Below are 27,521 nucleotides of genomic sequence, written 5' to 3'. Positions count from 1 at the left end.
TATTTGAACTTTTGCAGAGCACAGCATCATGAATGTGTTGACATTTACAGTCTTATAAATGTCAATGTCAGGAATGTATTTAGAAATTTCTATTTCTAAGGCCTAAGATAGCAATATTAAAATGAGTACAAGCAGTATATTAATAATTTTACACCCCAATAATCACATAACTTCTCCCAGCAGCTTCATGAAGATATGAAATACAAAGTGTAAGAGAACATTTGGGGTACCTCACAAGGGAAAGACCACTGAGCCAACTGAGAGACCACTGAGCCCAGATAAATAACACTGTTACTTGGTGTATTTTTTGAGAAATGCTTAATGAATCAGTCAATACAATACTGTACCTTTAATAACTTCAGCTGGGGAAATGTAAGCTCTTTAACTGCAATCTCAAATAATTCCACTGGTTCAGTTTCCTTTTTCTTTACAGAAAGAATGAAAAAATACAGGTAGGTTATAGCGTCATGGAATGTTAGAAATTCTTCTAAGGCTATCTGCTAGGAAGTAGATCTGATAGTTAAGGTACCAGGTTAGAAACCAGGAAAATGTGAATTCTAGCGCACACACACACTCGCAATTTTGGGCAAGACACTCTCTCAGCCCAACCCACTTTACAGGGATTGCTATGGGAAAAATAAGAGGAAGAATAAGGTACGGTCATTGCTTTGAGTTACTTATAAAGTAATATAGGTAAAATTTAAAAAAAACACCTAATACATAAATTTAATAGGTCTTACTCCCAGATGAACATATGCAGATTGTATGTTGTAGAGTCAATGTAAGTATTTTCGTAATAATTATTTATACAAATTTGTATTAAATAATCTATAATAGTTATATATTAATTAAAAAGCAAAGAAAAAACTGAACCTAATAAGTAAAGTAACATTGAGGATATTAAATATTCCCTTATTAGGAATTTCAAGGTGTTTAGACTATAGACAGCATAAAAAAAAAATCAAAAAAAGACAAAATACTCCCCTGAAAGAAAGTACTTTCTAGGAAATTTTTCCAAATTTCCCATTTGAGACATGTTACTCTAATAAATATCCCTGTGATTCATTCAGATAAATAGCTGTTTTAAACCCTACTATTTAATCTTGAGTATCAAGAGAAGGAAATAAATAGGTAAAATATTCTAAAACAGAAACCATTAATCGAATTGTATTGCTATCAACAATGTTAGCTTCTTGAATTAAAACCATGCAATGGACACTCAAAACATTAACTAAATCATGTACAATGTACATACCTTTTTCATTGCAATGCAGCAAGTAAGATCATGATATATAATTGGGATTTGATCTCGAGAAAGGTGAACATCGAATTCCACAAAGGCTGCTCCCTAAGTGAAAAGTGAGGGGGGGGGAGGGGGAGATAAACAATGTAGAATTTAGAAGCTGAGTAGCAAAAAACATGCACATAAAAGACTTCTCTCCCATTCACCCAAGCCTATTACATTATTTTCATGTCATATTTCTCCAATGGAATCTGATGGCTCAATATATGCTTTGAGAGAAATGCCAGGAGTCACACTCCTAGAAGCTGGAAGGCCCAGCACACAAAAATAAATTTTATATCATTTTCATTTATAAGCATTTAATTAACTAAATAACATAACAGTCATTTAATACATCATGAAATTAAAAATTTCCTCCATCTTTCCTATTGAGATTTACAATACAAAAATAGCTTAATGAGGTTCTGTGGGGGAACATTTTAGGTACCTTCAGGCTGCAAGGATAAAAAATTCAAGCAACGTTCAGTATTATCTCCCTTCATAAAATTCATAAATTATCCCTTATCCCATTACTATGCATTAACGTTCCTTTAGGCATTAGGTATGTAATTTGAGCAAGAATTCTAAAATAATTCCTTGACTTTGAATTGGATCCACAGAGCTTCCTTCCCAGATTCAAAGCGGTCTCCAATTTAGAATGAGTGGGGAGATCTCTTAGAATACATGGGCATGAATCAGTGGTGAAATCGAAAAAAAATCCTACCAGTTCTGTGGGCGTGGTTTGGTGGGAGGGTGTCTCATGTGACTGAGTGGGCATGACTATGTAGTCATGTGAGTGGGGCGTGTGTCAAAAGACTCACTTTAACAATGTCCTGCTGGAGCAGGGGGTTGGACTAGATGACCTCTTTCAAGGTATCCTCTGAAGCTGCGTTTACTGCCAGGTTTCTGATTCTTCCTCCCTTTCCTTTTTCCATCCCTCCCTCCCTTCCTCCTTTTCTTTCTTTCCTTCTTTCTTTCTCAGCAACAAACCCCCTCCCCTCCCATTTTTGGCCTAGCAGGCCTCAGGGAAGCCTCCTGGGAGCAAAAAGAGATCCCAAATGCTAAAAAAAAGTTTTAAAAAAGTTTCTACCATCGCGCAGCACGGCTAATTGTCAGAACCTTTTTTTAGTTTGTTAAGCATTTTTTTTACTACCGGTTCAGGTGAATGGTAGCATTTTTTACTACCAGTTCGGGCAAATCGGCCCAAACTGGTAGAATTTCACCCCTGGCATGAAAGCATGAAGAAGAAATGTATAAAAATTTAAGATCTAGAATACTTTTTACATTCATTCTTTCCCCACAATTTCATCTGCACGTATTATAAAAGTAACAAGCTTTTAAAAAGTTTTCCAATCACAAAAGAAGTAAAGAAACTGGTGCAAATGGAGTCAATTTCTTTCAGTGGGAACAGCAGTTAAGCTGACCATGTAAATATGGTTTTCCAGAGGAAATGAACATCTTATCAGGGAGATAACATATATTAATTTTGTTGACATTTTTTTCTTATGATACTATTGCTGCTTCCCCAAATGTGCTATGAAATAATTTCTGATATTTAATATTTTTCTTGATTTTGTTCCATCATGCTTACCTAGAGCTATATAGTTATTATATTTTAAAGATAAAGGTTTCCCCTAACCAGTCATGTCCAACTGTAGAGGATGATGATCACCTCTGTTTCTTAGCCAAGAGAACCAGCATTGTCCAAAGACACTTCTGTGGTTGCGTGGCCAGCACGACTATACATTGCACATAACATTTTTACCTTCCCATCGCAGTACCAATTTATCTACTCTCATTTGCAAGCTTTCAAACTGCTACGTTGGCAGGAGCTGGGCAAGTAACAAGAGCTCACCTTGTGCGGTGCTTGGGTCTCAAACCCAGATTTCCAGCTGACAAGCTCAATGCTTTTAACCACTGAGCCATTACTTCCCGTTATATTTTATATACTGCATCAACTGACAATTTGCTAGCATAAGACACTTTTAAAGTAAACAATCAATATTGACATTTTAAAAAGAATGATATAACTTCATAGTCTTTTCAAAGTTTTTGTTCTTTATGCTTTTGCAGTCCTTCTTCTGCCTTTTGGGTGGAGATTTGCATTAGACAGCTAGAATTTTGAGGTAGCTATTAGGTTGTAAAGTAATTAAGAATCTCCCACTGTGAAAATTCACAAGACAGTAATTATGATTTTACAAGGATAATATTTGGGATATCACTAAAACCTATTAAAGAGGTTAATACGTTAAAATCCCAAGTATAGCAACATAAAATTTTCATATAAAATGTGTCAATTAAAATATGTAAGGCTAAACGAAGATACTGCTTCCCCCCGCCCCCCCAATCTTTTTATCTTTTATATAGGTGCTGTATAGTTAAACTGCAGAAATATCCCACTTCTGCTTTTTAGAGAGAGGGGAGACAATAGTTGTAAGTAATGAAAAAGAAGTCCAAACACTGATGTTTATAAAAAAACTAATCTATTAATTCATGTGTGTCATTCAAAAGCTAGGTTAAAAAGATACATCCTACTAGGTTTCCATTAAAAAGTTACAGGCTACAATTGGAACCCAAAATAATTGGTGACTTTCAACAGCACATATGGGAACAGGAGAAGACGAGAAATGGCTCTCTCATTCTTATATTGAGGGCTTATCAGTGGCAGAAAAACATTAGTTGGATTTCATCTAGTTTCTTTCAAGTATGGATCATTTATTTACTTGCAAACAGACATTTCTAAATGTTAGTATGGAAAAAGAAATCTATTTTTTAAAAAAGTAGTATACATACATGTTTAGCAGCATTCTTTAAAGAAGCAATGGTATTTTCTCGAATTTTAGCAAGTCTGAAAAGACCAACACATAGAGAAAATCAGTGCAAATACAAATAAAACAGATATGACCTACAATATGTAAAGATTCATCTTAAGTCATGTTTTCCTGTTAATGTATATGAACATAAAATCTTACACTACAGAATTTTACAAAAAAACCAAAAATATTACTGCATTCAGTAATTTAAAAGTCATACACAGAGTTGATGATATTGCACTATAAATATTTTATTACTACAAAATAAACATTACTTACTCCAAAGGTTTTAATTTTATGAAGTTAGTTGAAGAGTAAATATTTGGGGAGAGCACTTTAGAATGTGTTGAATTGAAGTTCTAGCTTTTGCCTTTATAATTTGACTTTTCCCCTTCAGACAAATGAGGGGAACAAGGGATTTTATTTCATGCAGACTGTACTCAGCAGTAGCACATTAGAAACTTCATTTTTTCCTGCGTTTACTGCCAGGTTTGTGATTCTTCCTCCCTTTCCTTTTTCCATCCCTCCCTCCCCCCTTTTCTTTCCTTCCTTCTTTCTTTCTCAGCAACAAACCCTCCCCCGCCCCCATTTTTGGCCTAGCAGGCCTCAGGGAAGCCTCCTGGGAGCAAAAACGGACGCCAAATGCTAGAAAAAAGTTTTTAAAAAGTTTCTACCATTGCGCAGCACAGCTAATTGTCAGAACCTTTTTTTAGTTTGTTAAGCATTTTTTTACTACTGGTTCAGGTGAATGGTAGCATTTTTTACTACCAGTTCGGGCAAATCGGCCCAAACCGGTAGAATTTCACCCCTGGCATGAAAGCATGAAGAAGAAATTATGAAAATTTAAGATCTAGAATAATTTTTACATTCATTCTTTCCCCACAATTTCATCTGCACGTATTATAAAAGTAACAAGCTTTAAAAAAGTTTTCCAATCACAAAACAAGTAAAGAACCTGGTGCAAATGGAGTCAATTTCTTTCAGTGGGAACAGCAGTTAAGCTGACCATGTAAATATGGTTTTCCAGAGGAAATGAACATATTATCAGGGAGATAACAGATATTAATTTTGTTGTCACTTTTTTCTTATGATACTATTGCTGCTTCCCCAAATGTGCTATGAAATAATTTCTGATATTTAATATTTCCCCCCTTCAGACAAATGAGGAGAACAAGGGATTTTATTTCATGCAGACTGTACTCAGCAGCAGCACATTAGAAACTTCTATTTTTCCTCACAAAATACATTATTTTCTTTGAAAATCTTGAACTTCACCAATGTAAACCCAAGAAGGTTAAAATACCTTATTTTAAGCAGTAGCAACCATAATACAGTGGCAGATTTCATACTTATATGTTAGAGTATCCATGCTAGAATATCCATGTTTGATTGCTTTATATATGCTGGAGATTGTCTCCATTGCAAGACCACAGAAGAATTACCATATTTTGGAGTATAAGATGCACCCCTCCCCCGAGAACAGCATGGAAATGTTGGTACATTTTATACACCGAATACAGCCATTTTTGGCCTCCCAAAGCCCCGCCCCCCATCCCATTTTTATGAAAAACAGGGGCATTTTTGCCTTACCCCAGCCCTGCTGAAGCCTGCAGAGTGCTCCTGGGGGTCAGGGAAAACAACTTTTTTTTCTTACTAACCTCTTCAAAATCTTGGTGCGTCTTATACACCAGGGCGTGTTATAGTCCAAAAAATACAGTAGTTAATTACAGATTTGGCTATTTTAATTCCTTGAGTGATCATCTTTGAATTCACACAGTGTTATGACTGCACAGAACTCTGTTCAATACTTTCCAGAACTTACAGAATTATTCACAAATACCCCTGGCCTCAAACTACTAAGTCAGTTCCTAAGACCAGCACAGCGATGTAAAGCCTACTAATGTCAGGGAAATGCAGGTTGCTTGAATTTATAGATGACTACTCAGAAGAATTCCACCACAGATAATCAATTCTTGTAGTCTCTACGGCACTTAGCTAGTTGTAGGTTCTAAAATTCACATACAAAAGTATTATCTGGAGGATCTGGTCATCATAAGGTGATCAAACGTCTGTGGCCTTGTGATAGAAAAATATCACAATGAAAGGCTGGCAATATTGTCATCACTGTTGTTGAATGTGTATGCTCAGAAGAGGGTATAATTATTTGGAAGTTCATTGTAAAGCATGAATTGCCAGAAATCATTTGAAGAAATGCTAGTGAAAAGACTATGTTTTAGATTGGCCTTGGTAGGTTAGACATAAATGGTGTTCTTGGTGAAATAATGCTACACCACACAGGTAAAATGATGGACATCAGAAGCATGAAGCTATGTTGGAATAACCATGGGCTGGATTTTTCAACACTGATTGGGATGAGCCTTGAAGAAAGGAGCCAAATGAGCAAAAAGACTGCATTGCCCAACCAGCAAAAAAACCCAGCCAGCTGAAAAGGATACCTTAGTTGATGGTATTAAAGGTAATCGTCATTTGTTGGTCTGAATTATAATATAACCCAAGTCTAGCATCTAAGAATCCATTGTCCCAACCTTTCATACAGAACACTTCAATGTATGAATTTATAATTCAATCAGATGATCTTACTTAGTTGTAGTTGTAGAGTTTCCAGCACCCCTATGGCCAACATCCAGTCCTTTTCTTGGTTTCCAGTATTTGGCATATGAAGCTTCCATATTACAGGAAAAACCATTAATGGGCTTAATAATTATATAGTCCACTGTGGAAAAAGAGTAAATAGAATTGTTTTTTGATTCTTCATTTTTAACAATTAAGCTACATTTAAGTCCACTGGAAAGAAACCAAGCTTCCCAAACCTAAACAAGATAGTTTCACTTATATCAATAATCACTAAATGGATCCTTGTTACTTTCATTGCAAAAAAATGCTTTTCTTCCTTAAAATTGCCTCTTAGTGTTTTGGTGGAGACATTAGATTACTACCCCCCTTCCAGCATGCATATAATTCTATCAAAGTGCTAATCGAATCAGTATTTAAAAATCAAGTAGTGGGAAATGTATTTAGCCTAAGTTCATGTTTGCATTGCTACCAATTTTTTAAAAGAAAATAAACATACCTCTAACTTTTCCTATTGTTTTTCGTGAACCTCTGTTCATAATGGGAAGCGTGAGAATACCAGCACTCTTTCCTGATTCTCCAAGGGTGGAAGATAACAGACAAGCGGAGCCCACATGGCCTGGAATCTCATCTCCTTGGATAACTGGTTCACCAAGATCTTCCTACAATTACAAAGTTATTATGTATTTAAAGTTGCTCTGCTTATGCAGGTGGTGAAAGCATTTCCCTTAATATCAACTTTGCCTAAAATTGGAAAGCTATTCCACAAGACAAGGAACAATGGATGGAAACTAACTAAGGAGAGAAGCAACCTAGAACTAAGGAGAAATTGCCTAACAGTGTGAGCAATCAACCAGTGGAATGGCTTGCCTTCAGAGGTTTTGGATGCTCCATCACTGGAGGCTTTCAAGATGAGACTGGACACTTATTTGTCTGAAATACTATGAGGTCTCCTGCTCAAGCAGAGACTAGATAACCTCCAAGGTTCCTTCCAACTCTGTTATTCTATGTTTAATTAAAGTCTTTGTTATGTTTGATCTATAAATTACTCATCTTGTCACTATTTTTAAACCCCCAGGCTAGATTTAGATTTAAAATAATAATTTCTTGATAAAACTAGATGATCTGTCTAAGTTCTTTATATCTGGTAGTATATTCAATGCTTTTGAGAAGGGCTAATGAACTGTGATGCCGATATTTAAGCCTAGAGAAATTTCTCATTAAAGCAGTGCTTCTCAATTATTTTCTGTCATGCCCCCCCTAGGAAGAAGAAAACATTTCGCGCCCCCCTCCCCGCGCGACTGTAAATAGTATCATTTGTCTATAAAATTGTTATAAGTACACCTCTGCATAACATAGCACACCGGTCTTTCCTCGTCTCCCACCGTAGTCACATGCTTTCTTTCCTCTTTCCCTCTTACTTGTCTATCCTTCCTTCCACCCTCCCTTCCTCCTTCCCTTCCTTCCTGCCTCCCTTCCAGTTCCCTCCTTCCTCTTTCCCCCTGCCTGCCTGCCTTCTTTCCCTCCTGCTTATCTATGCTTCCTTCCTTCCTTGCACCTCCCTCCCTTCTGCCTGCCTGCCTTCTTTCCTCTTTCCCTATCCTCCTATCCTTCCTTTCTCCCTCCCTCCTTCCCTGCCTCCCTTCCAGTTCCCTCCTTCCTCTTTCCCCCTGCCTGCCTGCCTTCTTTCCCTCCTGCTTATCTATGCTTTCTTCCTTCCTTGCACCTCCCTCCCTTCTGCCTGCCTGCCTTCTTTCCTCTTTCCCTATCCTCCTATCCTTCCTTTCTCCCTCCCTCCTTCCCTGCCTCCCTTCCAGTTCCATTCTTCCCTCCTTCCTTCTGCCTCCTTCCTGCCTGCTTGCCTTCTTTCCTCTTTCCCTCCGGCGTGTCTGCTTTTCTTTCCTTCCTTCCACCTCCCTTCTGCCCTCCTCCCCTTCTTCCCTCCCTCCCTGCCAGCAGCTCCTCCAGCATCCCAGCTGGAAGCAGCAGCACAACAGTTGCCGTTACGAGGGGCGAAGGGGTGGCGGTGGCAAGATCGGGCGACCGCCGCCCCTTTGTCCATTCCCCAACAGCGGCTGTTGCGCTTCCCGGCTTGAAGTGGCAGCGCTGGGGACTGCTCAGAGACTCATCAGAGCCGCGGGCTGGAGCTGTGCAAAAAGTCTGCTTGGGCTGGGGGGGGGGGGGGGAAGGGAGGGAAGCCTGGGACAGCCCGTCCTCGCCATCGCCACCCCTTCGCCCCTGGTAGCGGCGGCTGTTGTCCTGCTTCTTCCAGCCGGGATATATTCTGCCAGGCCCTTGGCAGCATCCCGGTACGAGGCGCGAAGACGGGCGGTCCCATGCTTCCCTCCCTCCCACCCCCGCCCGAGCAGGCTTCTTGCACAGCTCCAGCCCGCGGCTCCAATGAAAATCCACAGTCCGAAGTGCTGCCACTTCCAGGCGGGATATATTATGCCTCGCCCACGCCTTCGCCGCCGTTGCACCCAGATGGAAAGGGAGCCTTCGCGCCCCCCTTTACGGAGCCTCGCGCCCCCCCAGGGGGGCGCGCCCCACTATTTGAGAACCGCTGCATTAAAGTAACACCATGATGTCTCCATTTGGATGCTAAGTCAAGGTATAGATAACATATTACTGTCTGGATGTTTTGAACCATTTAGATCCATAGCACTATTCAGGCATAACCAACAGATAACTATGAAAACTATAATTCAAAATATCTGGAGGATACTAAGCTGCCTAGTCCTACATCAATTTGAGATTTGTGCTATATGTTATCATGTTGTGCTAGTAGAGACAAGTGTTATTGAAACATAGAGGGAGATACATATCCTTCCAGTCCATAACATCTAAAAGGTATCAGGCTTCCTATACATACTAAACAAGAACTTTAAATAAAAATTGTAGTCCAATTCAGGATGACATGAGCAAATACCTCATTCTCTATTAGGGCATATTTTAAAAAATGTCTGCACATCAACATTCATTAGTCATCAAAACAAAAGAGCCAAGTTTTATACATAGCCAAGTCTTTACCTCAAAAAAGTCAAAGATTAATTCAAGGTTGTCTGGTTCCATGGTCTGTATGGTATATTCTGTCCAGCGATCTGGCTGCAGACCATATCCACATTCAGGCTGAGAATGTCGAGACTTGAATTCAGTATCACTTATAAGTGAAATCTCTAACGTATTTGCCATTTTATGATGAAGCATAGGTGAAAGTCTGTCATCTTCATCATCTTCATCCTCTTCCTCCAAACCTTCAAGGGTGAGTTTCACTCTAAACAGTAAAAAAAAAAAAACAACCTAAGTTTGATGTAGTATACATGATTGATCAGCTGCCCAGCTGCCCTTCAAAGGCCAGCATGAAAAAGGTTATTACTCTTATACCTTACTTTATGTTTCCCTAGAAGCATTTCATTGGCCATTATGGAAAACAAGCTGAAAGAGACAAACTCCTGACTGATCCAAATCTATTTTACACAAGACATCCAAGGTTACTCTAATAGTACATTTACTAAAAATGTACTTTTTTCTTACACTTATTAAAAAGTTATGCATGACTATGCTTAGTATAGACATTGTTCCAGAGGTTCAAGAGAACCAGTTTTAGAACTGTAACTAACTTCAATTCTCCCACTGAGAATCGATGTCAGCATTGATTTTACTATTGCTTTTCTGAAAGAGTCCACACAAAGCCCATACAAAAGATACACATATAACAACCACTGCATTATAAAAGCAAAGACAAGCACTTTAATAAACTGTAAATGGACTAAAATAACCATACCTAAACCTAGATTTCTTGAATTTTTTCTTTGTTATCGATACAGGTGGTTTTTCAGAAAAATGTAGCCGTAACCTTATTTCTGTCTGACATGTCAGCCATCCGGAATCAACACTCTCCACATCATCTGACAAAACAAAAAAAGTATTGTAAAAACATCTTGCTACATTCTGAAATACCATTAAAACTTGTCTAAATAAAACATTTGGGTAGTTTATACTATGGAGAAGCTGAGTGTTTTAGGTTAAAAAAATATAACTAAAAAGTTGTGTTTGGCTTATCCACAGATGTGCTTAACCACAAATGTAGACAGTATGCAATAAGGTACCTCTTTATATTTGTAGACTAGCCCATCAGAGAATAAGCCAACCCTTCAATTATAACTGAAATACCATGAGAAGTCCATCATCTATGGATAAGCCAACTGCCATGGATGGGTTTATTTTTCAGAATATATGGTACTATTTCATTAGTATCTGTTTCCACAGGGAAAATCCATCCTAAGCTTATAGCTGCTGAACTAGTCAATATGGATCCACATCAAAATAGATTTGGGTTGGCCAAATTTTAGCAACTATTACATGGAATACTAGTACCATTCAAGTTTGGATTTCTAAAATCAATCCTACATACCATGTTTCCCCAAAAATACAACCTGTCCTGAAACTAATGCCTTGCCACATTTTTCGCGTGGACAAAAATATAAGCCCACCCCCGAAAATAACCCCCCTGGACAACCCTTCCCCTCCGGCCAGGCAGAGCACCGCTCACCGACCTAGCGGTATCCAGAAGTGCCAAGCCGCGGGAGCCGGGAGGTGGAAGGCGCTCACGTTGCTTGGTGCCTTCGGGATATCGCTAGGTTGGGGAGTGGCGTTCTGCCTGGCCGGAGGGGGGAGTTGCTGGGCAGCTGCTCCCTTGTGAGCGGGCTCTATCCCTAACGTGCCAAGCCGCAGGAGCTGGGGGGCGGGCAGAGCGCCACATGGCTTGGCGCCTTAGGGATACCCTCTAAGTCAGTGAAAGGCGCTCTGCCTGGCTGGGGGTTTTCCGGGCGGTCCTTGTGAGCATGGTCACCTCATGGCTGCTTCGCCCGAGGCTGTGCCTAGCTCTTCGGGAGCCCGCTCGCAAGGGAGCAGCTGCCCGACAACCCCAAAACAATAAGCCCTCCCCCTATAATAATCAAGGCCATATTTCGTGGGGCAAAAGAAAATAAGATCCTGTCTTATTTTCGGGGAAACACGGCAGTAGAAAGGGGATTAATTTATGTTTTTTTTCTTTTTTTAATTAAATTTTTTAAATAAGTTTTATAATTATTACCCCCCTTACCCTTCCTTCTTCCCCCATCCCTACCCCTCTTCCCTCCCTCCCTCCCCCCGACCTCCCAGAGCAAAATACAGGGTATAAACATTAGACAACCATACGCTAACATAAGCTAACTAATTTTAACATGTTACTATTCTTGTGCTTTAACTCCCCCTTTATTAAACTAGCTTTGAATAAATTGTAGCATTCCTTATGCCTTCATTCATAAGCTAACTGAAATTTTTTAGTCCGGTATTTGTTTTGAATATAGTCAACTAATACATACTCAACCCAGCATTACCACCAGCAAATATAGTGTGTGGTAGTACTGGCTATAAATTAAATTGGATGAATTTTGCAGAAGGTGGAAGGAGGTACTGCAGGGATAGATCTTATCAGAGCTTTCTTTCCTATTACAGGGCTTCCTAATGTGAATTTACCTGTAGGAAGGATTCATTTGTGTTATATTTTAAAATAATTGGAATTGAATTTTAAAAGTAGGAATCCAAGTTACTCCTATAAACAATGTGACAGTGTGCATTGAAAGGATCAATGCAACTGCTGTGACTGGTTTTGTTGATTGTCTCCAAGTTTTCTGGGTATATTGGCTAACTGAAGACATTTCCACTGTGGATGACTGCCGTGTAGGACAAAGAACGGGCAAGTACATCAGTTCTTTGGAATCTCTCCAGATAGGAAGAAAACAGGAGATCACCCCTGAGTGTTCTGTCTGACAGCTTCTTGTGAAGAGACCATACAACAGTGGTCTCCCATGGATTTGAGCGCCAGAAGCCCAGGGAGACAACATCTTTGCTCCCAACAGTGGCAGATAAGCCAAATAAGTTCACTTTTTAATCACATTTGGAAATGTTCAATTCAACTATTTTACGGATATTAAAGAACTTCAAAATCTGACACCTGGTGAGTCTTACCTTCTTTGAATTAAAGGAGTTTAAACAGTGATTTAAAAGTTTAAAATAATCAGTGGCGTGCAGTCAGGTGAGGCAAGTGAGGCACAGCCTCACCACTCTCATCATGAAAAAAAAAAGTAAAAGGAAAAAGCTGAGCTAGTTGCTGCCTCACCGTGGATGACTCTGCTTAACCTCACTGGTGCTCTCCCTCCCCAAGTGTAGTGACTTCCTCCCCAGGCCCCCATTCAGTTCTCTCTCTCACACACACAGCTGGATAAAATTATATAAAAATCTAGCCCAGCTTCACTGACTACAAGTTTGAAAAGGCAACGTGGCTCCACCTGCAATCAAACTACACTTGGGGAGGGAGAGCACAAGCGAGCACTGAGGAGACCACAGGAGGAGGCAGGAAGCCAGGCAAAGAGCCATGCTGTAGTACACACACTTCCCCCCAGCCTCTTTCTTTTGGAAGGCTCGGCTCGGCTCCCCTCTGGCTTCTCTGCTTCTCCTCTCACCCCAGCCTGCCAGCAGGAGGTGGTGGGTGGGCTTTATTGTGTTCCAGGCATTTCCCACCCAGACAGCAGGCTGCATTTGTAATGGTGGAGGTGTTTGGGAAAGGCAGCAAGGGAATTGGGAGGGGGGGGGGATGGCAGCTGCTTTCAAGCCACTGGAAAAGATATCCAATCCAACTTTTGTGTGTGTGTGTGGGGGGGGGGTTGTTTGAGAGTGAGTGAGAGAGGGAAGGGGTAGGAGAGATAGTCCAATCCAACTTCTGTGTGTGTGTGTGTGTGTGTGTGTGTTTGTGTGTGTGTGTTTGAGAGAGGGGGAGGAAGGGAGAGAGGGAGGAAGGAGGGGAAGGAGAAGAAAAAGAAAAAGAAAGAAGGAGCAAAGGAGAAAAACAAATGCTGTCACTTTAAATTGGAACTGAGCATGCCTGGCTGTGGAATTCTGGGAGTTGAAGTCCACAAGTCTAAAAATATTTGAAACCCAGCACTGTGTCAGTGCCTCACCAGTCATAAACCTCACCGAACGTCACTGAAAATAATATACAACTGGCAAAAAACCAAAAAAAAAAAAATTGATTTTAAGTTTTAAATGGATTGGGAGACCTCAGAGATTTGGAATATTTGTTATTTTGCTGTAAGATTTGAAAATAATTATATAATTAAATAATATACTCATGGGAAATGACTGAAACAGAAGTAAACTTGTATTAGGAACTGAGGCTTGATGAAGGCTGCAAATGAGCACTAGAGGAAACTGAAGGACCAGGCAGAAAAGAGTTATAAGGCCAAGCCAGTTATTACTTTTACTTGTCTTAAAATAATCCTTCAAAAATGGGCTGAGATAATAACTACTATCTAAGAAATGATACAGATTTCAATGTTAAACATTTAGAATATGGGTGTTTTTTTTAAAAAAACAACTCTTTTACCTGATACACACATTATACAATTGTGAAGGCATGGAAGACAACAAAATTGAGATTACCAAAATGCAAGAAACAAATCAGGAAAAGAATCTGGGCATAGAACGGGTGTGACAAGAAATCCCAAAGTAGGCTGGTGAAAGCTTTGAATGCTCCTTTTGAATTTCAAAGACTCCTTTGATGAAAGATCAGATAATGTGATGCCATTGGAATGATTTAAAGGTCAAGATTATGAAGAGCAAAAAATAAGAAACATAAACTTGGACTATTTGATCAGGGTAAACTATTTCTTTGATATTTTTGGTAATTCCTAATGGACCTTTTGCTGAACCATTTCACTGCCTGAAAAGATTATTATTTGTGGACTATTCTTCTATATATATAAAAGTGTGTGTGTGTTTGCATGTGTGTGTGTGTGCATAATTCTGGAACGCCTCAAGCAATTTTAACGAAACTTGGTACACAGATGACTTACTCCCTGGAAACAAGTACTGTGAGGGTAAGACACCCCTAACACCCCTCGGGGTATGTGTTCTGTTAAGATACAGCCTGTTGTGCCTTAAAATGGCTTCAGTGGAGTTGCCATGGTAATGGCTTCACAGTACTCCACAAGGAGGCTCCCTCTGGTAAGGGGTAAAATCCAACATTAGAAATTACATTTGGTCCGGACATTTTCAACAAGGCTTTGATCATTCTAAACGCCTGTAAATAAAATTACTTTGTTTTGACACTGCATATAATTCATTCCTTTTCTTGTCTAATTGGGATAAATAAATACCTGGGCAATGCCGGGTTATCAGCTAATATCTAATAAAAATTAGGCTATAGTAAGAAGTTATTTTATTCATAATTTTAAAAAAGTGAAGTTACTATATTAGCTGAGACTCGGTGTGGTGAAAAAGATGGAAGCCATTTCTTTATTTGTTTTTATTTTTATTTTCTCCTTTTTTCTTTCCTCTGTATTTCTGAACTTCTTTTACTTTTCTTGTTTATTCTAGTTTAGTCTTATTACATTTTTTTATGTTTACTAAAACTTGCCAGTAATTTTTCTGTTTAAAACATGGAATCTTTCCAAGTCATATAGCTTAGGAGTAGTGCACTTGAACAGAGCAGTGCAACTGCTGTGAATAGTTTTGTTGGTCCTCTGCAAGTATGTACACGTATTTGCACAGCTACTTCAACTTTTGCAGTCAAAATGAAAGGGTCTCTGCATACCCATTTAAGCAACTAGGAATTCTTACAAGCAGCCAGATTAAGCCTTTCATAAACTTAAGATGTGATGTTTTGCATGAGTCACTAGGCTTTAAAATGCTTTCCACAGCCATAAAAATCAATAAGGTTACACCTTTCTTTGTGGCACATTAAAATGAAAATTTAAAAAAAGATTTTTGGAGTTTTAGGGGTTTGAAAGAGTCTACTTCTCTACCATTCTAATTACTTAAAAGCATTTTTTTCATTTAAAGTGCACTTTGTTATTACTAGGGTGTTTAACATTTTAAAGTTAGGACCACTTACCAAAGACTCCAAAGAATCCATCATCAATGGAAATATTATCTAGAATTAAAAGGACAAAGTGTGAGAATAATTCACTTTCGCACATTATAATTTAATTGTTAGTTTAGGCAGCAATATTACACACTTGCCAAAGAATAAATTCTCTGGACTTAAGCAACTTATTTTTGATTAGACAACTAGTGGTTTACACAATTAACAATACCTCTAATTCAGCACTGTTTTCAACAGAGCATTTAAATAGGAAGATACTATGTAACTTTACTGCAACCTAAAAAAATACTGCTTAGCTTTGTTTACATCCTTAGAAGGATGTTATTTCTTTCCATCCAAGTTATCTAAAATATGAAAATAATAGGTCATCAACTTGACAATGTATCATATATTACTAATGGAATGAATCAGAAGATGGTATCAGCTAAGAAGATAAAATATCTGATTTGCTACTTGTTTATGGTTTGAAGATTTTATTAAATGTTTTTTTCTTTTCAAGCATTAGTCTTCATATGCTACAGAAATGTAAATAATGAATTCTTTAAATATACAATAAACTCAACACAATTATATGTTTTTGAAAATAAAACTTTGACATATTGATAGCTATATTTAACCCTCTCTTAAATTTTAAATATTTATTATTCATCTCTCAATGTGAGAACAAGACACATTTCTTCCACTATTACAAAGAAAATTCTGTTTAGAATAATAATAATCCCCTTCATAGATAATAATGCATTTTTCTATTTGATTATTTTCTCCAAGATTGAAAGGGTAAATAAAAAAACCTTTAATACTAGCTGGAAAATATCACAAATATCTTTTCTAAAATGTGTGCAAGTTGAGTCACTGGTACCTAGAGACAGTCTAGAAAATATTTTGATTATAATAAGTTACTAATTTACCTTTAAAGGCAGTTGAAAGTTATTTATGTTGTGTCACAAAGAGTCTACCTGAATTTAAGATGTTATCTATGCTTGAACAGGATGGAATCTAGACTATCAGAGAATGAAAAAAACTTTTATTATGGAAGGACATAAATCTCTATTTATTTAACTAAAAATGAATCAATAAGTCAAGGTAACTTATTACAGGCTTGTTTCTAATCAGAAAGCCAGAAAATGAAAGTAAGCAGCAGATAACATGTATACCTACTCAGACACTGAGTAGATATAAAGGGTCTCACTGACTTCCCTTTGACTTGTCCTGTGTAAACATGAACACAGCTGTAGCCTAAGACTATCTACCTAGGTTTAATAATTTGAAGCCTTTTTTTAATAAATGGAAATTACTTTTGAGCAATACATTTAGATTGAACAAGAAATGATGTCTTTAAATTATAATAAAGGTGTAGAATGAAAAGGCCGGTGACAATATTTTCAGGTTCATTGAAAACAAGCTACTTCATAAAATCACCTTTTTAATGGAGGCAACAGATTTTACAAGGTTTCCAGTTGCATTGTTTCTCCTAATTTAATGAAACGATTTATGCTTACAGTAACCCATGCTTATTTTAAAACCTGTTTTATTCATGAGTATGTTTAGCATAAATCTTCTGGTCATTGTTCTCTTTAAGAAAATTTAATTCGTATTTAAATGTCAACTTACTTACAACAATTTGTACTTTCTATCCCTCAGGCATGATTTTTGAAAATATCAGCATGGACTTTCAATCTCACAATATAATGATTATCAATAGTATTTCAATGTCTTTAAAAATGAACTTAGGAGTCCACAACTTCCTTTTCCTTTCTGAAAGCCGAATAAGATTCAGTGTACTGAATCTCCAGACCATATACCTGTGCTAGGATGATCACCATACCTTTTCCTAGCTTCTAGGTTGAAGATAAGAGAGCCGGGATCCAACCATGCCATATGTTAAAACCCAGATGTGCAATCACAAATTTTGGCAATGAAAACCTGTGGATACCTGATAAAAATGGACTCATGATAATACTATTCATAAGTCTTCTGTCATATAAATTCATTTTACAAAATTTGTGCTCATGTTGGCTAATGGAGGATTCCTTTGTAGTGGAAGATTAATGTTAATCCTACAAAATAACATCAACCCAATTAAACCATTTTGTAACATTAGTAATCTTATGCATATGTTTCAAACAGATGCAGTTGATGCCCATACCTAAAGGGGTTATTGATCGTGCTGGTAGATGAGTCTCCCACTTGTGAATTATGACTTGGCATGGACCATCGATAGTCTGTAATTTAAAAGTTAAATGACTGCAATAATTTTTGTTAAATTAATGTTTATCTGCGATTCCATTTACATTCTTTCATGAGCCAAATTTGCTTGTACATCCTTTGAAGTACAACGACTGTCCTCAATTTAGACCATGTTTATTATAATAATCGATGCTACTATGATAACCTTAAGCCCATTGTAAAATCAAAATCCAATCTATTATACTTCCAGACAAAGAATGGTATCGGTGGAATCTGATGGCAGCTTTTTACCATATTTCCCATATATATGCACTCATCCCTATCGCTTATAAAATCTGCATATTTCAGCCATTCAGAGGCTAGTTTGAACATGTGAAAATCTAAAGACTAGGGGATATAATCCCATCCAAACATATCCTTCTACCATAGTCATATAAATAGGCTTCTTATAAAATGGAAGCTCAGACTGGGAGTAATATAATTCTCTTAACATACAGTAGTTTAGGACAACATTCTTTCTAAAATATGATTATAAAGTATGAATACTTCATACTTATGAATAGGATTATATTTTCATGATTATTTTGCAGGAAATCACAAATTATGCAGGTATTGCAGCCTCTGTAATTATTAATTAGGCTGCAAGTCTATATAATTTGCCACAAGTAACTATGGAATATACAGAATATATCACTGAGTGGACTTTCGGCTGAAAATCGGTGGCAATTACCTAGATTCAAAAGAAAACTTTTTCAGTGTGAAATATCCAAAAATTAACAAAAGATTCCATCAAAAGTAGCCACAAGCCTACTACTTATATATATACAGGTAGTCCTCAACTTACAACAGTTCATTTAGTGACTGTTTGAAGTTACTACGGAACTGAAAAAAGTGACTTCTGATCATTTTTCACACTTATGACCATTGCAGCATCCCCGTGGTCATATGATCAAAATTCAGACCTTAGCAATAGATTCATATTTAGGATGGTTGCAGTGACACCGGGTCACATGATCTCCTTTTGCCACCTTTTCACAAGCAAAGTCAATGGGGAAGCCAGATTCACTTAACAACCGTATAACTAACTTAACATCTGCAGTAGTTCACTTAACAGCTGTGGCAAGAAAGATCGTAAAATGGGGCAAAACTCTCTTAACAAATGTCTCACAACATAAATTTTGGGCTCAATTATGGTCGTAAGTCAAGGACTGCCTGTATTTGTTTGAAAAGTATCAACATTGCTCAGCTGCTCTTTATAGCTTTTTCTAAAATTATACTTTAAAGCATAATCTGTCCAAAGTCCAGTTAAACTTTAAATAACATGCAATTTTTTTTTAGGTTATGCGTAGTTCCTTCTATTATTTACATAAATGTCTAAGATCTATTTGAACTAGCAAAGCATTATTTAGTAAATACAGGTCCAATCTCAGGATTAGGCCTTAGGAAGACAAACACTACATATTTTAAGTTAAACATATTTTTGAAAAGGAATTAAGTAAGCCACCGATCCAGGTTTGCCATTATGTATAGGGCGGGAGACAATGAAGCTGCTTTGATTGCAGATTCCCAAGAAATAGTAGTATTGAGAAGACAATAAATCTGGATCATGAAATGAATTTAGACTGACCATTTCTGTTTAGTATTTAAAAGCAAGGCCACCTGGAGAATATAAAACCATTAAGTAAACAACAGTTCAACTGGTAAGCTGATTTTTTTTTGCTGAAGAAAACAGTCTGAACCTTTGAAGTTCTAGCTAGAGTGACTCTAAATTTCAGGACAGATCATAAGGCAGACATCTTGCTATGAAAGGGTGAATATATAAGCACAAGCTGAATCAAGCAGTAAATGGTTTTATTAAGAGATCTGACCATCACCAAAATGACCTTGTAAATCATCCTGTAAATTAGAAGCAACAGGAAGCAGGAAAAGATAACTGTACTGCATCTGACTGTTAGGAAAATCTGGTGTGGGGTTAGCATCATTTGGGAGGTGGAATGTTAGCCAGAATATGCTATCTAATTATACAGCGGTGACTACATAACATATATCAATTAATTTAGAAATCCTGTCCCTGGGTGGAACATTAACTCAATGCATATGGCATAACACCCCATGTTCAGTATGTTATATACCTCATGTTGCTTATTTTGGTAGAAGCAACTAAATATGTATTTTCTTTTCTAGGATAAAGTTTGTTTAGGAGTTTTATTAAAAACTACCAGAGAATTTATAGGACTAGCACTTAAAGCTTTAATAGAAAGAGAACAGAATCACAGATGAGGTAATTCATGGACACAGTCATACATATTAGTGAATTACTTCACCGAGGTCCTCCACATGGCCAAAGGTCACTGTATAATTATCAGATAACAGACAAGGCACTGATCTGCTGGGATAATAATTTTACAAAACAGAAGGACTGGTCTGGCCAAAGAAACCTGGCATTGTAAATTATTTCCTTCCAGTTATGTGGAAGGTGGCACAAAAACTATGGAAAACTATCCTTATGTCTGTGATTCAGCATCTACAGTATGCCAGCAGGGATTTTCCATCACTTAGTTCTTTACATATAGGGCTGCAGATTTTCAGCATACTTCCCATTGAAAGCAGAATACAGTAGAACCTCTGGTCACTACGATAATTTGTTCCATAACTTTGGTCGCAACCCGATTTGGTTGTGACCTGAACCTAATTTTGCTCACAAAAAAAAAAAAATGGCACAAAAGGAGAAATCAGAAGGAGAAATTCTGGGGTATTTGAATTACTGACACAATCATCTGCTGAGATTTTACAAATTAAATATTTATGATCACTTGTATCTCTGAATTATTAGGTACAATACTCATACAATTTATTAAATGTTTGTATTAAGCATGGCCATGGTCAAACAAAGTATTTCAAATTAAAATAATTAAAAGTAGAAGATACATTTTAACTTATATATGAAAGCATTTTGTGTGCATTATATTCCTCATCAATAAAAAGATTGCAATGGGATAAACATCCCAAATGAAAAATAGTAAAAAGGACATGAAAATAACTTCGTCTACCGAGGTTTCAGTTTTCAAATGAACGCTCAGAGATGCTAGGAAGGAGATATTAACTTCCATTGTTCAAGTCAAAACTTACTAAAGAAACAAATAGCGAGTTCCGGTTCCGGCGGCGGCGGCGACGGGCAGCTCTTTGCCCGCTCCGGCTCCCCGGTGGGCTTCCCCACTCCTTGGGGGGCACAGGACACCCCGCAGAGGGGTCCTGCCGGAGGGGCGGCATCGCGGAGGTCTCCTGCAGCGGCGGCAGCCGGCGGGGGCTCTCTCGCGCGCCCAAGGCACCGGGGAGCAAGCTCGGAGGGCGCATCGCGTTTCCACGCCTCGCGCCTCGCTACAAGCCGACTGGAGAATGCTACAATGGAAGGAAGCAGCTGCGGTGCGGTGAGGTTGCCTCTCTCTTCATCCCTTACTTTGCATGAAGATTTGATTCAGCTTTTAAAACTTTAAAACAACTTTCGGAGCATTTTGGAGGTGCGGCTGGAGGGAGGGGGGTTTTCCCCCCCCCCCTTGGACAAGCGGCAAGAAACAATTTTGCTCTCAGCCCCCGGGGAAGGAGGAGGGGGGAGAGCCAACGAATGAAGCCTCACTTAGGCTGAGATGATTTTCTTTTCAATTTAATTTTACATATTACAATGATTTGAGGACTTTTGGAACTCTTTAAAACTTTGTTACGCCTCTGTGCCCAAAACTGGCAGGGCAAGATGGCACACTTCCGTTGTCTTTATGAACTCTGAAACCTGACTCCACCTTTAAAATTCAGGCTTCCGGTCTTTGTCTCCGTGTCTCCCAGAGGAACCTCTTGTAGATTGGTATTTTTTTAACCTTCTAGGGGAAATTTTCTATCTATTGCCAGACTTATTGGAGAGATTCTCTTCTGCCTGGTTATTCTGCTCCCGGATTCACCTGGCTACCCTTCTTTTCTAATTGCTTACTTCATATTTGGACTGAACTTTTAACGTTATAAAGGATGGCATCTAAAAGACCCCCTCCTGGAAAACCTGGCTTTGCCACTTCTGCTCCAACATCCGCAACATCCAGTCCAGCCACACAGTCAAAGATAACAGAACTGATGCAACATAAGACTACAGAGATGGACTTTCAACAAATGCTTCAACAAATTCTACAGGGCCAGGAGGAAATCAAGAAACAGTTAAGGGAAATGAAAGATGAAATTAAAGAAAATCAAGCCCAAATATATAAGAACTCACAAAGACTGAATCTTGTGGAAGGGGGGGTGGAGGAGGTGAGGGGGGTGGTGGAAGCTGTGCAGAAAGGGAACAAAGATCTTGACATCCAACAGATGAAATTAGAATTTGAGAGAATGTCCTATTATCTTAGATTTCAAAATGTTATAGAAGAAGATGGGGAAAATATAAGGGACATCATGACAAACATTCTGGCTGACTATACACACAAAGAAAAACAACAGATGGGGTGGGATATAGATCTGGTTTATAGAGTGAACTCAGCTTATGCTAGAACACACAATTTACCCAGGGAGGTTCACATTAAATTCCTTAGAAAAACCACAAGAGATGAAATTCTGGGTGTACAAAGGGGGCAAGCATTGACATATCATGATATGGAGATAACCATTCTGAAGCAGATCCCTAAGAAGATTAGAGAAAAAAGAAAAAATTATTCGCAATTAGCGAATAAATTATACCAGAAAGGGGTGTGGTTTAGATGGTTGATGCCTGAAGGTATGCTGATATTCTGGGAGGAGACAAGAATCAGAATTAATTCACCCATAGAGGCGCAGGCCTTTATGGAAAAAAATAAAACACTCCTAGAGAAACCACCAGACACTACAACGGACACGCAGGACACGGGAGGGGCCAGAGCTCTGCCAGTGGAGGGAGATGGGGCAATAGCAAGAAGACTCAGATCACAGAAATAAATATGAAAATCATATTATTATAAATTGACCGAAAGTGAAAATGGAATTATATTTGGATTTTATATTGTAATGTTTAATTTGATTGAATTTAATAATAGAACTAATATGCTGATTATAATCAATTATATACTAATGCATTATATATAAATGTACGCTATGGGTATGGAGGGAGGGGGGCCTCACACACTTTGCAACTGCCAAAATTTGTATACCTGTCCATTTACCCTTTTCCCTATAAATTTTGAAAAACCAATAAAATTTTATTACGAAAAAAAAAAAAAAAAAAAGAAACAAATAGCAATAAACACCTAAGTTCAAATTGACAAAATAATTGTAGATGGGGTTTTTGGTTGGTTTAAGAAACAGGAAGACCTCATCTCAAAACAAGGAAAAAAAGCGCCATTTATAGATTTCTCAAGATGCTTGAGCCAGAGAGGGAGGGTATGACATATATAGTTTCATTTTTCTTAAAAGTAAAAAAACAGATTCCTGCTTGTTATAATAAAAGTAAAAAGAGTTCACAGCCCATCTAACATTCTGCCAGCCATGTGTATTTATGCTAGTTTTTAATAGCTGTTTTTTAATATATGCTAATGAATCAGTGTTTCTTGAGTATCCCAAGTAGGTCCTTTTCTGTCAAGCAAGGTTCTTGAAGCATTAATCAAATGTGAATCAGTTTTTAAATATGGTAGCAAGAAAGTGAGAGAAAAGTTGAACTATTTGACAATGTTTAAATAATTCAATTTAATCCAAGGCACTGTAATCTAGTACATATGCAAATCATTATCTCTTGGCAAATCAGCCTGCTCATACTAATATTCCAAGAGTGTTATGTCAGTATCCAAAATATTTGAGACTAAGGGTCATTTAATAAGTTGCTGTAACAAAAAAAATATGGCACTTTCACAATCTCTAATGATTAAGTCCAAAAGCAAACTGCTGTTTTCTTTTCTTACTGCCATTCTAATCACAAATTAGGAAATCAAACTTAATGAACATGTAAAAGTGTTATTATCGATTTTAGAAAATTGGTAGCTTCCAAATACAATTCATGAAAAATTTAGAGATTTGCATCTCTTCTGTTAGAGGTCTCAAAAAACTTAATTCACCTTAGATGGGAGGGGCTTGACATCACAGTGAAACGACGGACTTTCCTGGATCTCCGGGATCACCACCAAATTCTGGTCGCCTGGACGGTCCACCTGGACCTAAACCATCCCATAGAGACGGTGACAGGTAGCGGTATACTCTGTCGATCCCAGAGACACCCGCAAAGTCTCTGGTGATCCTGGAAAAAGGCCCGCTTGCTGGCAACTATAAGTCAGCCATTAGGCTGCTGGTGTCAGGCCTGCAGTCATATTCCTTTTTAGCATCTTTGGCCTGTCCCACTCTCTATTATTTCATTATGCTGTTTCATTAGTGTAGTAATTGGGGGGGGGGGGAATAGTAAGGAGTAGAATTGTGGAATGTGTTGTTGTCATTCCTTTCTAGAAATCAAGGTCATCTTTTGTCTCCGCACCTCTGCATCTGACCGGAACTAGATGGGTGGAAATGCCAGCGTGGCCGAAGATTGGACCATGTGATGGATTTATGGGTGTGGGGATAAGATCATGAATTTTCAACTGGGTGGAATCCCAGGAAGCTTTTAGATTTGGGATTCCACAGATGTACCAAAATGTCTATCTTATTAAATTGGAACTTTAAGGATAGCTCTGCCTTGGACTCTGATTTAATTCTGCATGATATTTGGAATGCTGACAGCTGGAACTGCTGACAGCTCCGTAACGCAAGGGCAGGAGAGAAGCATGTCGTTTTGGTGAGAGTTTTAAAAAAAATTTTATTGGAGAGAGAACACCCTAAATCTGGAGATTTAATTCAAAATAAAGACTGATGAGAGAATAAGCGGTGGATCCAAGGCACGGTCAATTGAAGCCCCCCCCCTTTTTTTTTTACTGCCGGAAGCCTGATTGGACTTACATTGTAATTCACTTAAATTGGACTAGCTCTTTGTGCTTTATTTTACTCTTTATTGGACTCTTTGGAATCATTGGTATAATTAAGCTTTAACTGTCTTAAGAATTTCCTTTTTTTTTAACCTTTGCTTAATAAACTATCGTATTTTCCCTTTCCTGGCTTCCTTTTTTAATTTTTTTTAAAAAAGAAAGTAAAAGGCAGAGTGTAATAAAGACTGAGAGTGGGAAACAAGTATCACTGCCACCTAGTGGATTTGAAACAATGTTTTTATTCTTATATGAATGTTTGGAGAGAAGCTGTTCCCTTCAAGGTTATTTAATCAAGGCTTGATAGTGAGAGGAAAACAGGTGTCCCTTGGGAAACTTCAGTGTCTGGAAATTTACCTTGAAAGAATAAATAAAAAAAAATTTTTTTAAGGGAAAGCTCAGAGTGACCTTGGAAAGGCTTTCACTTTATAAAAGCTTTGAACTTTTTTTCTTCTTTTTTGGTGGCAGTGTTTACCTCACTCTGTTTTGGAAGTTGTGACTCCTTTCTGTTTACTTTTTCTTTTTTGAATTTTTTTCTTTGTTAGATTGTTTTAAGTGAATTGGACTAAGCGAAAATGTAAACACTTTTTTCTTTTTCTTTTTTCTTTTTCTTTTCATAATTTTTGCATCTTCCTATTGCTATATTTTTATTTGGGGACTGTTCCTTTTTTCCCTTTTTGCTCCCCTTTTTTTCCTTCCTTTTCCCTTTTTTAATTAGAATCAACTGGACAAGGGCATACAAGAGATTAAAGATTTTTACCTTTTTGGTTTTTTATATTATTGTATATTTTTCCTTTTTCTTCTTTTGGCTTTTTCTGTTGCCCCTTAACTTTTGTTTATTTATTTATTTTTTGACCTCCCCATGGTCACTCGGGATTATAATCCCACCCCACACTAGGTGGATTAAAACACAAAAAAGAAGAGTAAAAAAATAACAACTGTTGGCTCCGCAACAACAATCCCCTCCTCTTCACCTGCAGGAGGACAAAGATCAATACAGACGATGCTTCAACAGGAAAAAGACAAGGGAGTAACATTAGAGACGATTAGGCAAGGAATACAAAAATTACAAGAGCGGAGAACATAGAAAAGAGAACAGAAACCATTGAAAAAAGAACAGAGAACATGGAAAAGAGAATTGAGACGATAGAACAACAAACAGAAAATATAGAACAAAAGACAGGTAAAACAAGAAAAAATTGAAAATATTCAACAATGGATGATGAAATATGAGGACAGACTACAAAAAATCGAAGAGAAGGATGAACAAAGAGAGAAGAAAATTGAGGACACTGACACTAGATTTAGTACGGTGGAAAAAGATAACAGCGGAATATTGGGATGGGAGATGGATCAGTCAGAATTTTTCTTAAGATTTCAAAATATAGAAGAAAAAACAGGAGAAAACCTGGCACAAATAATATCAGAAATTCTGACAGATGTGTTAGCGATAACCCAAGAGAAGATGATGGATGGTATAGATGAGGCGTTTTGAGTTTGCACAAGATATGCAGCGAGAAATGCTCTCCCGAGGGAAGTTCATGTAAGATTTACTAAGAAAATAATCAAGTCACAAATTCTACAGAAAACAAGAGAAAGAAAACTGGACTATAAAGGCAAGGAGATTGTAGTTTTGAAACAAATTCCAAGAAGAGTGAGAGAGACGAGAAGAGGATATCAATTCCTGACTAAAATTCTACTTTAAAAAGGTGTCAATTATAGATGGCTTATACTAGGTCGTCTAATATTTGCGTGGCAAGGTGAAAGGTACAGACACAACCATAAAAGCAGAAGCATTCTTCATAGAACATCTGAAAGGGAAGGCTAAGAAGGTTGGAAAAGAAGAATTATTGGTAGAACTCCAAGAGACTGAGACACCAAGACTGAGAAAGTTGAAGGTGCTGTAGGCGGGATTGAAACAGAAGAAGGTGCTGTAGGCGGTGTTGATATTAGAGAACCACGAGAACTGAAATCCACTAGATTATTGACTGTAGAAGGACATGACTTACTATTGGGATGGCTTGCTTTCCTATGGTATAAGGGAACTAAAACACAGGGTTATTTTAGAAGACACTATTTACGGGAGGCTTTGTTACTAAATTGGGAGAAGATCAAAAGGCAATATTATTTTAAAATCCCAGTCTGGCTATCAACTATTGAAGCTTTTTCATATCCAATAATATACAAAAAGGAACAAATAGTTAGATATGGTGAAATATTGAATGCAGAGGGTGAACTTAAATCTATGCTAGAGTTGAAACAGGAAGGAATAGGAATGAATTGGTTTTCATGTGTGCAAATATAATCCAGATATGATAAAGATCGTAAAACGGAAGGTTTCTATGATAAAATGACTGAATTAGACAGAATTTTGACAGGTACTGATGAAAAAGTAATTAAAAAACTATATGGACACTTACTAGAGGTTGAGTTAAAGGAAGAATAAGTTAAAGAATCTATGATAGCTTGGGGGGGAAATTTTGAACATGGGATTGAACTAGAGAAATGGCAGAAATTGTGGTCTCAAAATTATAAAATGACAATGTCAACAGCATACAAGAAAAATTTGTATAAGATGTTTTACAGATGGCATCTACCCCCAACGAGAATAGCAAGAATGTCTAAGAACAAGTCGGAAAAGTGTTGGAAATGTCATCAGACACCGGGTTCATATTACCATATGTGATGGACTTGCACAGAAGCTAAAAGGTACTAGACTAAAATCCACACGTGGTTGGAGAAAATGATACAAAAACACATAGACCTTAAACCAG

At 37.7% G+C, this 27,521-nt stretch overlaps 1 protein-coding gene across 3 annotated transcripts in view; it reads right to left on the bottom strand.

The window, feature by feature from the left end:
* Nucleotides 1–27,521, bottom strand: part of GPCPD1 (glycerophosphocholine phosphodiesterase 1) — a 67,516-nt gene that overhangs the window by 14,791 nt on the left and 25,204 nt on the right. For all 3 annotated transcript variants that reach the window (XM_081942939.1, XM_081942941.1, XM_081942940.1), the window contains 9 exons: nt 17,760–17,835; nt 15,623–15,661; nt 10,472–10,595; nt 9,718–9,961; nt 7,187–7,349; nt 6,697–6,829; nt 4,076–4,130; nt 1,256–1,348; nt 348–425 (listed from right to left, as the gene is read on the bottom strand). In XM_081942939.1, the coding sequence (XP_081799065.1) occupies nt 348–425; nt 1,256–1,348; nt 4,076–4,130; nt 6,697–6,829; nt 7,187–7,349; nt 9,718–9,961; nt 10,472–10,595; nt 15,623–15,661; nt 17,760–17,835 (1,005 nt within the window). The remainder of the gene's footprint in view (nt 1–347; nt 426–1,255; nt 1,349–4,075; nt 4,131–6,696; nt 6,830–7,186; nt 7,350–9,717; nt 9,962–10,471; nt 10,596–15,622; nt 15,662–17,759; nt 17,836–27,521) is intronic.

This window comes from Natrix helvetica, assembly GCF_964273705.1.
Source record: "Natrix helvetica genome assembly, chromosome: 2".
NCBI classification, from domain to species: Eukaryota; Metazoa; Chordata; class Lepidosauria; order Squamata; family Natricidae; genus Natrix; species Natrix helvetica.
The sequence above is the reverse complement of the archived record's forward strand: the minus strand, read 5'-3'. Positions and strand labels throughout refer to the sequence as shown.